Genomic DNA, 13,405 nt, shown 5'->3' on the forward strand with positions numbered 1-13,405 from the left:
GTGGAACACACACATTGATACACATGAAATAGCAAATAAACAGCCAGATAAACAGCTTCTTAATCAAAAGAAGAGATTTGATTAAATCTCAGGAATGTAAAACTTTTTTCCCCAGTACTGAAAATGACATATTAATACATAATGGTACATAAATTCAGTTAATAGGACATGAGAGGGCGCATGTTATAAATTAGTTCTTTTAGGCCCCAGTTCTGCACAATAAAGAAAAAGTAAAGCAACAGAGTCCTGAACATTGCGTCAAATCTCCTTTCATTTTATTACTTCTGCCAAAAAGTAGCAGACTTTAGCATTACAGACAGAGCCTTAAATCTGTTGCAGTATCAGGTTTACATTTTTCAGTGTTTGCCAAATGAACCTGAATGTGATTTTGTTCCACCCAGTCTGTAAAGCATTTCACAGCTTGTCTTGTTTGCTGAATTGTAATCTGTTCATTTCTGACTAATTCCAGTTTGTTAGTTGTTTTGCTGTCACAGCTGCCTAATGAAAGCTTGCTTAGGGGCAACGACAGGTTCAGATTTTAATGAAGGGCTGCTTTCACACTTTTCTCCAGACCAAACAGCAGAATCAGCAGAACAGGCTGCAGAAATGATCTAATGTATCAGTTTTATTTTTTTATAAATGCAAAAGAAAGAACTTTTTAATAGTTAGCTGTAGGGTAAAACAAGTTATTACTTTGCAACTAGTGCTCAGCAGAGTGACACAAATAGCAGCACAGGTAGAAACAGATTGTGCCGTCAGAACAGTTGCATAGGCGATGTCCCATATACTGTGCAAATAAGGTTGCTGAGCTGCACAAATCAGGAAATGGCAGTAGAAAATAGCTAAATAGTTGAAAATGCCCATTTCCACCGTCAGGCAATAAATAAGAAGCTTAAAATAAAATAAGAAGTTAAGAATTTGGCAGGTAGTGGACGTATGTCTATACTGACGCCACACACAGTGAGGAGGACAGTTCAAATGGCCAAAGAATCTCCAAGGATCTGTTTTTCTTCAAAGTGCCCTGGACAATTTATTTGGGTACATGGTATCACAAACTCCAAGTACCAGCAGAAATAAAATCCAAATCTGACTGCCTCAGCGAGGAAGCTTAAACTGGGCCATAGTTTGGATGTTCCAGCAGGACAGTGATTCAAAGCACACCTCAAATTCAACACCACAGAATCAAGGTTTTGCCGCAGCCACTCCAGTCCCTTGACCTGTGGGGTGAGCTGAAGAGGGGAGTCCACAGTGTGGACCTCAGAATCTGAAGGGTCTTGAGAGATTCTGTATGGAGAAAACTCAGAGCTGTTCTCTTTGCAAAGAGAGGTTGCAGAAAGTATTAAACGAAGGGGTGCCACACAGAGATTTGAGAAAAATATTGCTTTCCTGATAAGATTGTTTGCTTTTTTTTTTAATCATTATACTTGGTTCGTATTTTAAATGAAAGATTGAAATGATAAGCAATAAAAATGTTTTTATAGCCTGTTTTGCTCATGTTTACCAGGGGTGCCAATATTGCCAATACTGTGTATACATATTTATAATTACATATGGATCCTTACATGTATAATTTCTTATCCATCCATCCATCATCTTCCGCTTCTCCGGGGTTCGGGTCGCGGGGGCAGCATCCTGAGCAATGAAGCCCAGACCTCCCTTTCCCCAGCCACTTCCACTAGCTCCCTGGGAGGGATTCCGAGGCGCTCCCAGGCCAGCTGGGCGATATAGTCACGCCAGCGTGTCCTGGGTCTTCCCCGGGGTCTCCTCCCCGGTGGACTTGCCTGTGACACCTCCCAAGGGAGGCGTCCAGGAGGCATCCTAACAAGATGCCCGAACCACCTCAACTGGCTCCTCTCGACATGAAGAAGCAGCGGCTCTACTCCGAGTCCCTCCCGGATGACCGAACTTCTCACCCTATCTCTAAGGGAGAGTCCAGACACCCTGCGGAGGAAACTCATTTCAGCCGCTTGTATTCGCGATCTCGTTCTTTCGGTCATTACCCAAAGCTCATGACCATAGGTGAGGGTGGGAACGTAGATCGACCAGTAAATCGAGAGCCTTGCCTTATGGCTCAGCTCTTTCTTTACCACAACAGACCGGTAAAGAGCCCACATCACTGCTGACCCAGCACAAATCCGCCTGTCAATCTCCCGCTCCCTTGTACCATCACTCGTGAACAAGACCCCGAGATACTTAAACTCCTCCACTTGAGGCAAGAGCTCATCCCCGACCCAGAGAGGGCTCTCCACCCTTTCCCGCGTGAGAACCATGGCCGATGGGAGGGGCAGTAGTAGGGGTGCGGTGCATTGTGGATCGGGCAGTGTCCGAAGGCGTGGGCCTTGGCGTTCTGATCCTCGGTTGCTGAAACTGGCTTTTGGAACTTGGATAATTTCTTATATTGCTTCTAAATTCTAAAATATGATTTCAGAGAATATGAGGAATGCAAGCTCAATATCAGTTTGTAAATCCAAGTTAAAAACATTTGTTTAGGCTAGCATGTCATGCCTAGTATAATTTGGTTAATTTTCTCTTGCTGCTTGTAATTTCTTATTATTTTAATCAGACCATGGTGTTTTATATTCAGCGTTTTACTGTTATTCCTGAGTAAGGCACAAACTGAAAAATGCTCTATAGGTGTGTGGTTCTGTATGTGTATGTGTTTGTGCCTGTTGATTTAAACTGAACACTGACCATTCCTCTCCTTTTATCTGCAGGATTGAAAAAGCGTACCAGGAAGGCCTTCGGGATACGGAAGAAAGAGAAGGACACTGACTCCACGTCAGTATCATTTACTTTTGATATCACTGACTGATAATAATATCACACAGAGGATATGAAGCAGTTATCATGCACTAGCTTACTGCAGCTGTTCTAAAGAACACAGGGGCTGGAAGTGCGGTAAATCTCTCAGCCCCTCTAGGCCTGTGAAAACAGAGCCACTGTTGTCATTTCCACACAGCCGCTTTCCCTTTAAATCCATTGAGAATGTAAAGTCAATAGCGCAGCAGACTGCATCACTGAATGTGTTGTGACTGTAAGCAGATTAACTGCATGCACTGTGCTGTTGACCAGAGGTGGACTGTCATAGTTTCTAAGAGGCACTAATTCAAGTGAAGATTTTTGCAGTCCAGTGGACCTTCAGGCTGGAGGTGTGTGCATGTCTGCATTGTGAATCTGTGTGTATCTGCATATGTGTGTAAGTAACAGGTGTTTGAGTGCAAATTGTTTTGTTGAGTTTGGATATAGGAAGACTTGCATGTTAAGAAGTGGGTATAAAAGTCTGTTTCTCTCTCTCTCTCTCTCTCTCTCTCTCTCTCTCTCTCTCTCTCTCTCTCTCTCTCTCTCTCTCTCTCTCTCTCTCTCTCTCTCTCTCTCTCTGTCTCACTCACTCACTCACTCACTCACTCACTCACTCACTCACTCACTCACTCACACTCACTCACTCACTCACTCACTCACTCACTCACTCACTCACACTCTCTCTCACTCACTCACTCACTCACTCACTCACTCACTCACACTCTCTCTCTCTCTCTCTCTCTCACTCACTCACTCACTCACTCACTCTCACTCTCACACACTCTCTCTCTCTCTCTCTCTCTCTCTCTCTCTCTCTCTCTCTCTCACTCACTCACTCACTCACTCACTCACTCTCTCTCTCTCTCTCTCTCTCTCTCACTCACTCACTCACTCACTCACTCACTCACTCACTCACTCACTCTCACTCTCACACACACTCTCTCTCTCACACACACTCTCTCTCTCTCTCTCTCTCTCTCTCTCTCTCTCTCTCTCTCTCTCTCTCTCTCTCTCTCTCTCTCTCTCTCTCTCTCTCTCTCTCTCTCTCTCTCTCTCACACAGAGGGTCACCAGACAGAGAAGGAGCAGTAAGTACTTCTCTTGCAATTGCTTGCTTTTCAAGATGTATGTTTTGTTATCCTATTAAAAGGTAATTATGTATATTTTGTATTTTTTTTACACAATGGATTCGATTAACATTCTGCATCGGCAGGTTCAAGTCACTTTTTTTGCGCAAAAAATGCTTTTCAACCAGTCGGATCGTGCTGTTAACTGTTTTAAGTACAGTTTATATGTTCGGGACTTAAATACACAGTCAAAAAGTATGGCCAAAAGTATGTCAAAACCCCTAATTATTGAGTTCAGGTATTTCAGCTACACCCATTGGAAACAGGTGAATAAAGTGAAGCACATAGCCATGCAATCTACTTAAACATTAGCATTAAAATGGGTTGTTCTGAAAAATTCAGTGACTTTAAACGTGGATGCCACCTTTACCACCTTTGAAATTTCTGCCCTGCTAGATCTGCCTCAGACAATTGTTAGTGCTACTGTTGTGGAATGGAAGCATCTGGGAGCAACAACAGCTTAGCCACAAAGTGGTAGACCATGCAAACAAACAGGCCAGGACCGCTGAGTGCCAAAGCATGTAACGCATAAAAATCACCTGTCCTCTGTTGCACCACTCAATACAGAGTTCCAGACTGCTTCTGGGAGAAACATCAGCACAAGATCTGTGCATTAGGAGTTTTATGAAATTTATTACCACTGCCATGCAGCTGCACACAAGCCTAACATCACTATGGGCAGTGCCAAATGCTGGCTGGAGTGGAATAGAGCACACGTTGCCACTGGATTCTAGAGCAGTGGAAACATTTTCTTAGAGAGATGGAGAACACTTCACTATCTGTCTGTTGTATGAATCAGGGTTTGTCAATTAAAAGAAGAATGCAGCCTACCAAAATATATAGTGCCAACAGGAGAGATAATGCCTTGGGCCTGTTTTTCAGGGCTCAGCCTTGTAGTTCCATCGAAGGGTAATATATCTGCTTCAGTATGCAAAAGCATTTCAGACAGTTAGATGCTTCCAAATATGCTTCCAGCATTGTGGCACCAGTTTGGGGAAGGTCCCTTCCTGTTCCAGCCCGACTGCACCCCTGTGCACAAAGCGAGGTGTGGTTTGACTGTGCAGGGCACTGGAGTTCCTCCACACCAGAGACCTGACCTCATCCCCACTGAACACATTTGGGATGAACTGGAACATCGATTGCAACATCAGTGTCTGACCTCATGCATGATCTTTTGACTGAGTGGGGAAGAAAATTCCTAAAGACACACTCCAAAATCCTGTGGAAAGCTTCCCAGAAGGTCACAAGCTGTTAAAAATGTAAATGGAGGATAAAATGTAAATTAATACCCAACAAGCCCGGGTTTGATGGTCAAGTGTCCACATATATTTGGCCATATAGTGTTTGTCCATGTCCTATATAGCTCATAAACTCTGGAATAGGGTTCCAGAGAATATTAGGAATGCCAGCTGAGTCAAAGTTTTGAAATATGTTTAAAATGTTTATTTAGTCCTGTAGATTTTGTCTCATTTTCTACTATTGATGTAATTCCAAATAAGACAGTCCTGGGGACAATAACAGAACTCGCAATGTACATACCTTTAGACATATGCACATAAATGTATTTATGGACAATGGACGTGTTGGTATGCATTGTGTGTTAAAAATGTTAGAAAAAATTGTAGCATAAAATAAAGCGATTTAACATTTTGAACAGCCAGGTTTCACCTTGGGAAGACTGATGACATTTTTCAGGATGGTTATGGGGATATTCTGAAACAAGTTAATCTGGATCCCTGCAGTTGTGTTATGTTTTACTAATCTGTTTAAAGGTGACGATGCAATTACATATTTACTTACACAGAAAGTTACACTATTAATTAATTAGACCTTTTTGCGAACAAGACCATGTGTAAGACAGTAACTTCATGAAATTCAAACCATAAATTATCCACTTTTACTTCCGTGAACACAAGAGAAGGTGTGAATTGGACGTTTAGAATTTGTTTGTTTTGGAATGACTCTGCTTGTTTAACCTCCTCAAATTCCAGGCTTATTACATGCAAAAGGCTTATTATTTAGTTGCTACAGGAACACCAATGCAAACTGGCTAAGCTATTCGTAGGTTATAGTAGTTTATAATAAAACCTTGGGCTTGCTGGTGGCTCTGGCTGTTGAAAGGGTTAAGCTATGGGTGAGCAATTTAGAACAGCAGTTTTTCATGGTTTCTTTTCAACAGGACCTTTATTCTTTTTTTTTAAAACCAGCTTGCCTTAATGCTCTTAAACTTTCAGATTTACTGTAAACAAGCCTTAGTTCACACAAAGCATACACTTGTCTAATAAATGGCAAACCAAGCTGAATAATCTGTATTCTATTTCCATTCCATGTGTCATGGATCACTCCAGCAGGACCAGCAACAGATTGAATTGGTACTGCACATAGAATCCTGAGCCTAGTCATGTAGTGTAGTGGAGTATTAGTGTTTCTTCATATAGAATACTGACAGTCTTGTAGATTTCCCTGAAGTGCCATTGTGGTGGTATAGTTTATCTAGTGTAGGTAAAGCTCATTGAATGATTATTTATAGCATAATGATAGCTTCTGCTTTGATTCACTTATAGCCACAGAAGAAGACCAATGGGGCTCCTAATGGTTTCTATGGAGAGATCGACTGGGACCGATATGTAAGTTTGGTTTGATTATTATTGTTCCACTATTAGTTAATATTTTGACTCCTCTCCCATCAAGTAAGAGGTTATTAATGACCCATGGAACACTGTATTAGTTGCATAGTGGTTATCATGTAATTTACAGTAGTTACTGAATAATTCTTAGTAGTTGCGAAATGTGATATATTATTATTTACCCCAATTAGATAATATGACTGTTATCCACACTGGTTGGCCTCATTAGCAACACTGATTACAATTGTATATTATAGGTCAAATGCTTACAAAACTTTTCATATGAAATCACTGTAGCTGATTATGACTGCTCTCTATTGTAGAACTCTCCCATGGTGGACGATGAAGGCTACAGCATCAGGCCAGATGATGAAGCAGATATCCTGAAACTATGGCATCAGAGGAATCTAAGCCATCTGAGGAATGTGACCAGAATTTCTTTATATTCCTGATTGTCAGTAGCCCGTTGACATCAGTTGTTTGGTGCAAGTCATGCGTAGTTGACAACTTGATAGTAATCTGTTTTGCTATTTTAGTATCTTCCAAGCAGTTTTGTCCTGGTTTTTCCTTAACGACTGCTTACCAACCCCTAAAGAAAAGAGCCACTTCTTTTCGTCCAGTGAATCAGAGGAAGAGGAAGACCACTGCAAAAAGTTTAAGATCAAGATCAAACCCCTGCCTGCAGACAATGCTGAATTTATGGCTCCTTCGGTAGATGAATTAAAAGCCTCCATAGGCAACATAGCTCTGTCTCCCTCACTTCTGGTGAGTCCTACCTACTTTACCCACAGTTCTATGTTTTTGTATGGTATTCCCTTCTGTCTCCCATATTAGTTGTTTTTGGTTTTCATTTCCTGGTTGTCTTTTGTTTCACTTCCAATCTGTTTGAATACATGCCTTTTCAGTTACAGTGGTGGAATTTTGATCTCTGCACTCACCCGAGCCTCATATGCTGTGTACATTTTCTGTTGTGCTGACATTAGAAACACATAGGCGTGCGTGATCTGATATCAGGGCCTGTTAGGCCTAATTACAGACACTCTGTACTGATGGCAGTGATGCAAGGACACGACTCACTGTGCTGCTCCACTCATAATGAGTCCCTCAAAAGATAAGTGGTGAGTGCTTTTGGACTCCTTAGGGGACATGGTGGTGAGCAACATGTTGACAAAAGCCACAACTTAGTGCATACCTTTTGTTGGTCATTGATGACGAAGGCCAAAACAGACTAGGCCAACAAACAGTGACATGCTCAGAAAAACAAAAAAGATAAATCAAATGAATCAATGTAAATGGGGAAAACATTCTAGAACCGTGCAGTGTAAATGAAGGAACAGTCCAAAACAGATTGAAAAAGGAGGACATTCCGGAACAGCATGAATAAGGAGGACATCCTAGAACAGCATGAATAGGGGAGGACGTTCTAGAACAGAATAAATGGGGTATATGTTCTACAACTTTGTGAAAGTCAAAGCAATCTAGAACAGTATACGTGTAAGACTGCATTCTACAACTGTGTGAATGAGGACATTCTAGAACAGTGCGAATGGTGACAACTTTCCACAACAAAGTAAACAGGGAGAACATTTTAGAGCAGTGTGTATGGTGAGGACGTTCTACACTGTTGATGGGAGGAGAGGGTTCCAGTATAAATTGGGAGGATGTTCTAGAATAATGTGGAAGGTGGAGGGCATTCTAGAACAATTGGAATAAGGGAGAACATTCTAGAGTTTCTCAGTCTCTCACATGTTTGGCTACCCAACCAAACATTTGGGTTTGTTGGTATTTATTGGGTCACTTGGTTCATGTATTAGCCTTGAGTCATACATGCCCTGCTTACCCTCTAGAGCAGTGCTCTCAGGTCAGGCCCTGGCTGAGCAGAGAGCTTGTTCTGTAGCTGGTTAATGGACGAAAGAGACCATCAGTTCAATCCAACCACTGAAGATATCTGCACTCGTTCATTCCTGTGGTTCAGCAGGCATAAAGTGGGTTGATGAAATGGATGTAAATTACTGTGTTTGCTGCAGTTGTACATTTGAGGTTCATTGTAAGACTACTGGAACTGGGCCTGTGTCTGTTCTCACTATGTGGATGAGAATGTCTTTGTGGCTTGTAATCCACATTGGAGGTGTTAAGAATATGGTTAAATACATGCACTGTGGGTTAAATGAATGGCTTGGTCAGTAATTTTTCTTTTGTTCACAGTGAATGAAAGTGCATAGCTACTAATTGACTTTATAAAATAACATTTAATAATTGGTGGCCACTTTCTTATATATATTTTCAGTATAGTTGAGCTGCTACGTTAATCCTGAGTGTATTTGCCGCATGCTTATGTGAAAGAGCACCTACAGCCTGTGAATGGTCTGTCTGCTTAAAGAACTTCTACAGTGCCAGTGTTATATTTTTATACATCCCTCTACACATAATTTGTAACAGGTTTACAGCTCTACTGCACACAGTGTTTCCTGGCTTTTTCTTGGTAAAATGTGTATATTTCAAACTAAGTACTTTTAAAAGATTCCTTTTTATAAAGGTAAAATATTATGACCTTGTTTTGAAGTCCTTTCATTGTTTGACTCATTTGAGGTGCACTTTAGGTGAGTTGTGTGTCCTCGGTGACCTGGTGGGGCTCTTCCAGTGTGCAGGCAGCGAGAGTCTCTTGTGTGCTACAGGACTGGGGTGTCAATGTGTTCTCTTTCAATAATTCAGCTTGGAAACTGGGCTCAGTGGTGCTGTATGACAGCGCTGTGAGAACAGTAGCACACAGAGCAGTGTGTGTCATGTGAAAGCCTGCACACTGAATTATTCACTCAGTCACACACACAAACATACACACACATACACATACTTACTTGAAAATGACAGTAGTATGGGGCGTTGAGCAGCCTTGCTTTTAAACCTAGGGAATCATCTTTGGGGAAAAACAGGGACACCAAAGTCTGTCTGCTGTATAAAAGTCAGTGACTAGCCTTCGTTTTTTAATTTCTACTCAAAATGGCCATTAAGTACAAGTTATTTGTTTTTCAGGAGATGTAGCTGGGGGGGATTAGATATAAAATAATCCACTATAAGGAGGTAAGGAGAAAGTTAAAAGAAAATAAGTGAAAATGTATCAAAAGGTATAGAGAATTTGGTACAACCATGGAAAACCTAGTAGGCCCACCAAAACTGTCACCATCAGATAAACAGTACTTAAAGTTGTCATCTTTGAGAGTGAGAGAGAGTGAGAGAGAGTGAGAGAGAGTGAGAGAGAGTGAGAGAGAGTGAGAGAGAGAGAGAGAGAGAGAGAGGGAAAAATATCAAGCTGCACTGTGGCTTCAGATTTGAAAAAATCCTCAGGTCCATCCTTCCACACTGAGACAGCTCAACGCTATGGGTCTGAAAGGATGTGTAGCTGTCAAGAGGGTGTTACTGAAAAACGGAAACAAACAAAAAAGAACATTTGCCAATCAAAGAAGCTACTGGTGTTCTCGAAACAGTAAACTGACCACCCCTGAGTCCAGACCTCAACATCAATGAACATGTTTAGGATTACTTGGATAGTAGGAAGCAGAAAATACAACCAATGTCTAAGACTGAACTTGAGAGGCGTGGAAAAATGTTCCTGCAGATTTCTTTGAAAAACTAAAACACATTTAAAAAATTATAGTTTACGTAACAAATTAAATCATTAAAAGTTCAAAACTTTATAGTGTACAAATTTTTAAAGACACATAGCCTGTCTTTAGCGAGTCAATATCTGTACTTAGCACATGTAGTAATTTATGTATCCTGCATTATAATGACGTAATGGTGGTGTAATGTATTTTTGACTGGTTATATGGAGATAGGTGTTGTATACTGAATAACACTGCTGCCAGCAGCACAGCAGATTAGGGTTCAGTTCTCTGCTACACCAGAAAAAACAAAACTCTATATCACTCTGGTTTAAAGCACTTTCCAAAATGTGATTTCAATATGAAAGGAGAGACGTTCGTATGACTCAAAGAATGTTTACTAGATGTAGGACATCAAACATTCTAATGTTAGCTTTATACGTTTTTTCCTGACCACATTAAATACAGATTTTTATTGTATTTAATTGTTGAAGCTTCTATATAGTTGTCTTTTAAATGTTTTCTGATTTTTTTTTTTTTTAACTGATCCTGATGCCACACTTGAATAACTTGTACTCAATGGCCATTTTGATTGGAAATTAAATAAATAAAGTCGATGGCACAATACTGTAGATTCTGAGCATGCCTAAACCTTTGCATTGCTGCATTTGTGCACTATATAATATATACCCTGTCTGTTTAAACTATATCTACATAGACCAAAACTTTTACACACTTTGAAGCAAACACATACCCTAGCCTTCAGTAAATGTTTTCATTCTGTGCCTGTTTTTTTTGGTGTTTACACACCAAAAATGCACTGGCACTGGTTTATGCACTGGCACTGGTTTTAATGTGTGGCAACCCTGCTCTCTGAGCTTCACTCTGTCAAGTGCACTGGAACGCTTGGCATTTCTCACTCTCTCTGAATGAAACTCAAGTCACATGCTCGCCTGTACCATGGCAACTCGTGCTTACTCTTGTAACCATGGCAACGGATTGAGCATGAAAATCTGGCCTAAAGAACACCAAACAGAGCAAAGGTTAACAGGCCTGATAAACTAAACAATGGAGACTCAGCTGCCTCCCCCTAACTTTTCTTTCTTTGCCATGGTTCAGAACGCAGTGATAATTCATGTAGGTTGTATTCTCACAAGAGCAACACTAATGCAGTTGGTTGACTCGAGATAGAGGTATTGGAGGGGTTGTGCTCCAGCTGAAACGTTACACAAAGGCACAGCCTTTCCTATTATAGCACACAGCCGATGCAGGTGCTGGGTTGCAGGTGGCGTTCATGTTTTATTGATAAGGCCTACTCCTCTCTTGGGATGCTTGACTGTGGCCAGTCTTCCATCAAGTCCTTAACAATGGCCTAAAAATTCTGCTTTCTGTACAAAACGTCATACCTGTGGTACAGATTATCAGTATTTCTTGTTCTGTATTGTGGAGTAGTTTTGAATTTACAAGCGTGTATGTAAAATTTTCTTTAGAAATTGCAACATTGGGATTACCGATGTTGCGTCTGGATTTACATGGGCAGGATACACGCATGACTTTGCAGACTACAAAAATTCCACAAAGCTGTATTTCTCAGTAAAGCTGAATAATTTAAGTTCACAATGAGGATGGAGTCTGCCTCCTATTTTGACAGGCTTGACGTTAGGACGTTTCTCAGTCTTGCTAACTGAGAAATCCAGCTTTGTGAAATGCCCCTTCAGGACTATATATGCACATGCTAAGGAAGGCTGCGTTTCTCAGCCATCACTGAAGGCTGTCCTATTTTGTAGATTCCTTTGATGTGGCCATTAAATGCACACTTTGTTTCTGAGAAATCAAAGGACTCCATTTGTGTGTTTGTTAAGACCTGCAGTCACCCATAATCCTTTATATATAGCAAACAACGATTTGGAAAACAGCATAAACTGAATTTTTTTGTGTACACATATTTTGCCATACTGTCTTGCCATTCTGTTCACCTTCAGTCCACTGTCATTGTACCTGTCCACTGTCATTGTACATTGACAGTATTTTATGCCTCTGCACTGATATAGTACATATTATGTCCTCTCCTTCTGTCTTTCTCTCTAATGCTGGCCTCCACAGAGGAGCAGCCCGGTAAGCTCTTTACCTCTCTTACTATTCTGGAGTGCTCTGTGCTCATTAGTCTGACTGGCGGGCAAAAGATTCACACGGTCCATGCTCAGTACAACCCAGGTTCAGAGAGTTTGTTGCTTGGAACTGATACTGAGACAGGCCGTAGCTGGAGCCGAGTATACATCAGTTGTTGTGGAGCTAGTTTTGCATGTGCTTCTGGCAAAATTAAAAATTGAATCTTTTCTGCTGGATGTGTATTTTAACTGTAGCATAAATTAAACATTCTAAGCTAGGCTAATTAACATAATGCACTCTGACTTTTTTAGCCTTTTCATAGATGTGAGAGTGAGTTTCTGTATGTGCATGAGTATGTTTAAAGGATTTTTTGGTGTTTGTTTTAGCTTGTTTTATTACAACTAAAGCAGCAATGTAACACTTGTAATCAGTGTTAGGCCCGTCACAGTTATTACAGATCACAATTATTGAATCTGGTCATTTTCCACAGTTGTTAGTTGTAGTGGGTGGTTTACTGGTTCTTTTGCTATTCCAGTTAAAATGGTTCCTTGGGTATGAGTTTTTTTTTTATTTTATTTATTAAACCGGCATCCTAGTAACATAATGAATGAACGGTACAAACCACGCTTACATTACTACCTTTAACTGAATGGCTGAGTCAGGGATGTTTGTCATTTGCTGCGTAATTTGTCGCTGTCTAGTCTGTTACATCTGCAGTAGTCCACTTTGTTCTCAAATCACCTGATATAGAATGACTGGTCTTTTGGGGTTAGCCTTAGCCTAACATGGACACCAGAGCAATTGCTGCACTTCTTGTACCAGTTGGAATTTTCCATTATACCTTAATTGATGCAACCGTTGCATATTAATGCCACATTGGGTGCTATTTCATTTGTTGGGTTAAGATAAATACATGTAAAATAAAATAGGTTCAATCTTCTGACTGGTGCTGTAACACCTATACAGGTCAGCAAGAGAGCTAATCAGTCAGTTCGGCCAAAGTTTCATGATTGTGACAGACCAAGTGGTAGACTACACATTTCAGAATTATGTATAAAATACTGTCTGACAGAACACAGTCATGAACACATACAGTGATCAGTTCATCCATGTAGCAAATGACTGTCAGTTTTGAATGCAGTGTA

At 40.8% G+C, this 13,405-nt stretch overlaps 1 protein-coding gene across 16 annotated transcripts in view; it reads left to right on the top strand.

The window, feature by feature from the left end:
- sgip1a (SH3GL interacting endocytic adaptor 1a) overlaps positions 1-13,405 on the top strand; it is a 75,781-nt gene that overhangs the window by 33,912 nt on the left and 28,464 nt on the right. For 14 of the 16 annotated variants that reach the window (XM_037534888.1, XM_037534895.1, XM_037534889.1 and 11 more), the window contains 7 exons: positions 2,715-2,778; positions 3,862-3,886; positions 6,274-6,297; positions 6,490-6,552; positions 6,876-6,930; positions 7,136-7,317; positions 12,255-12,266. In XM_037534888.1, the coding sequence (XP_037390785.1) occupies positions 2,715-2,778; positions 3,862-3,886; positions 6,274-6,297; positions 6,490-6,552; positions 6,876-6,930; positions 7,136-7,317; positions 12,255-12,266 (425 nt within the window). The remainder of the gene's footprint in view (positions 1-2,714; positions 2,779-3,861; positions 3,887-6,273; positions 6,298-6,489; positions 6,553-6,875; positions 6,931-7,135; positions 7,318-12,254; positions 12,267-13,405) is intronic. The other 2 variants (XM_037534890.1, XM_037534891.1) reach the window with 2 other exon arrangements.

The sequence above is a fragment of the Pygocentrus nattereri genome, chromosome 26 (genome assembly GCF_015220715.1).
Source record: "Pygocentrus nattereri isolate fPygNat1 chromosome 26, fPygNat1.pri, whole genome shotgun sequence".
Lineage (NCBI taxonomy): Eukaryota > Metazoa > Chordata > Actinopteri > Characiformes > Serrasalmidae > Pygocentrus > Pygocentrus nattereri.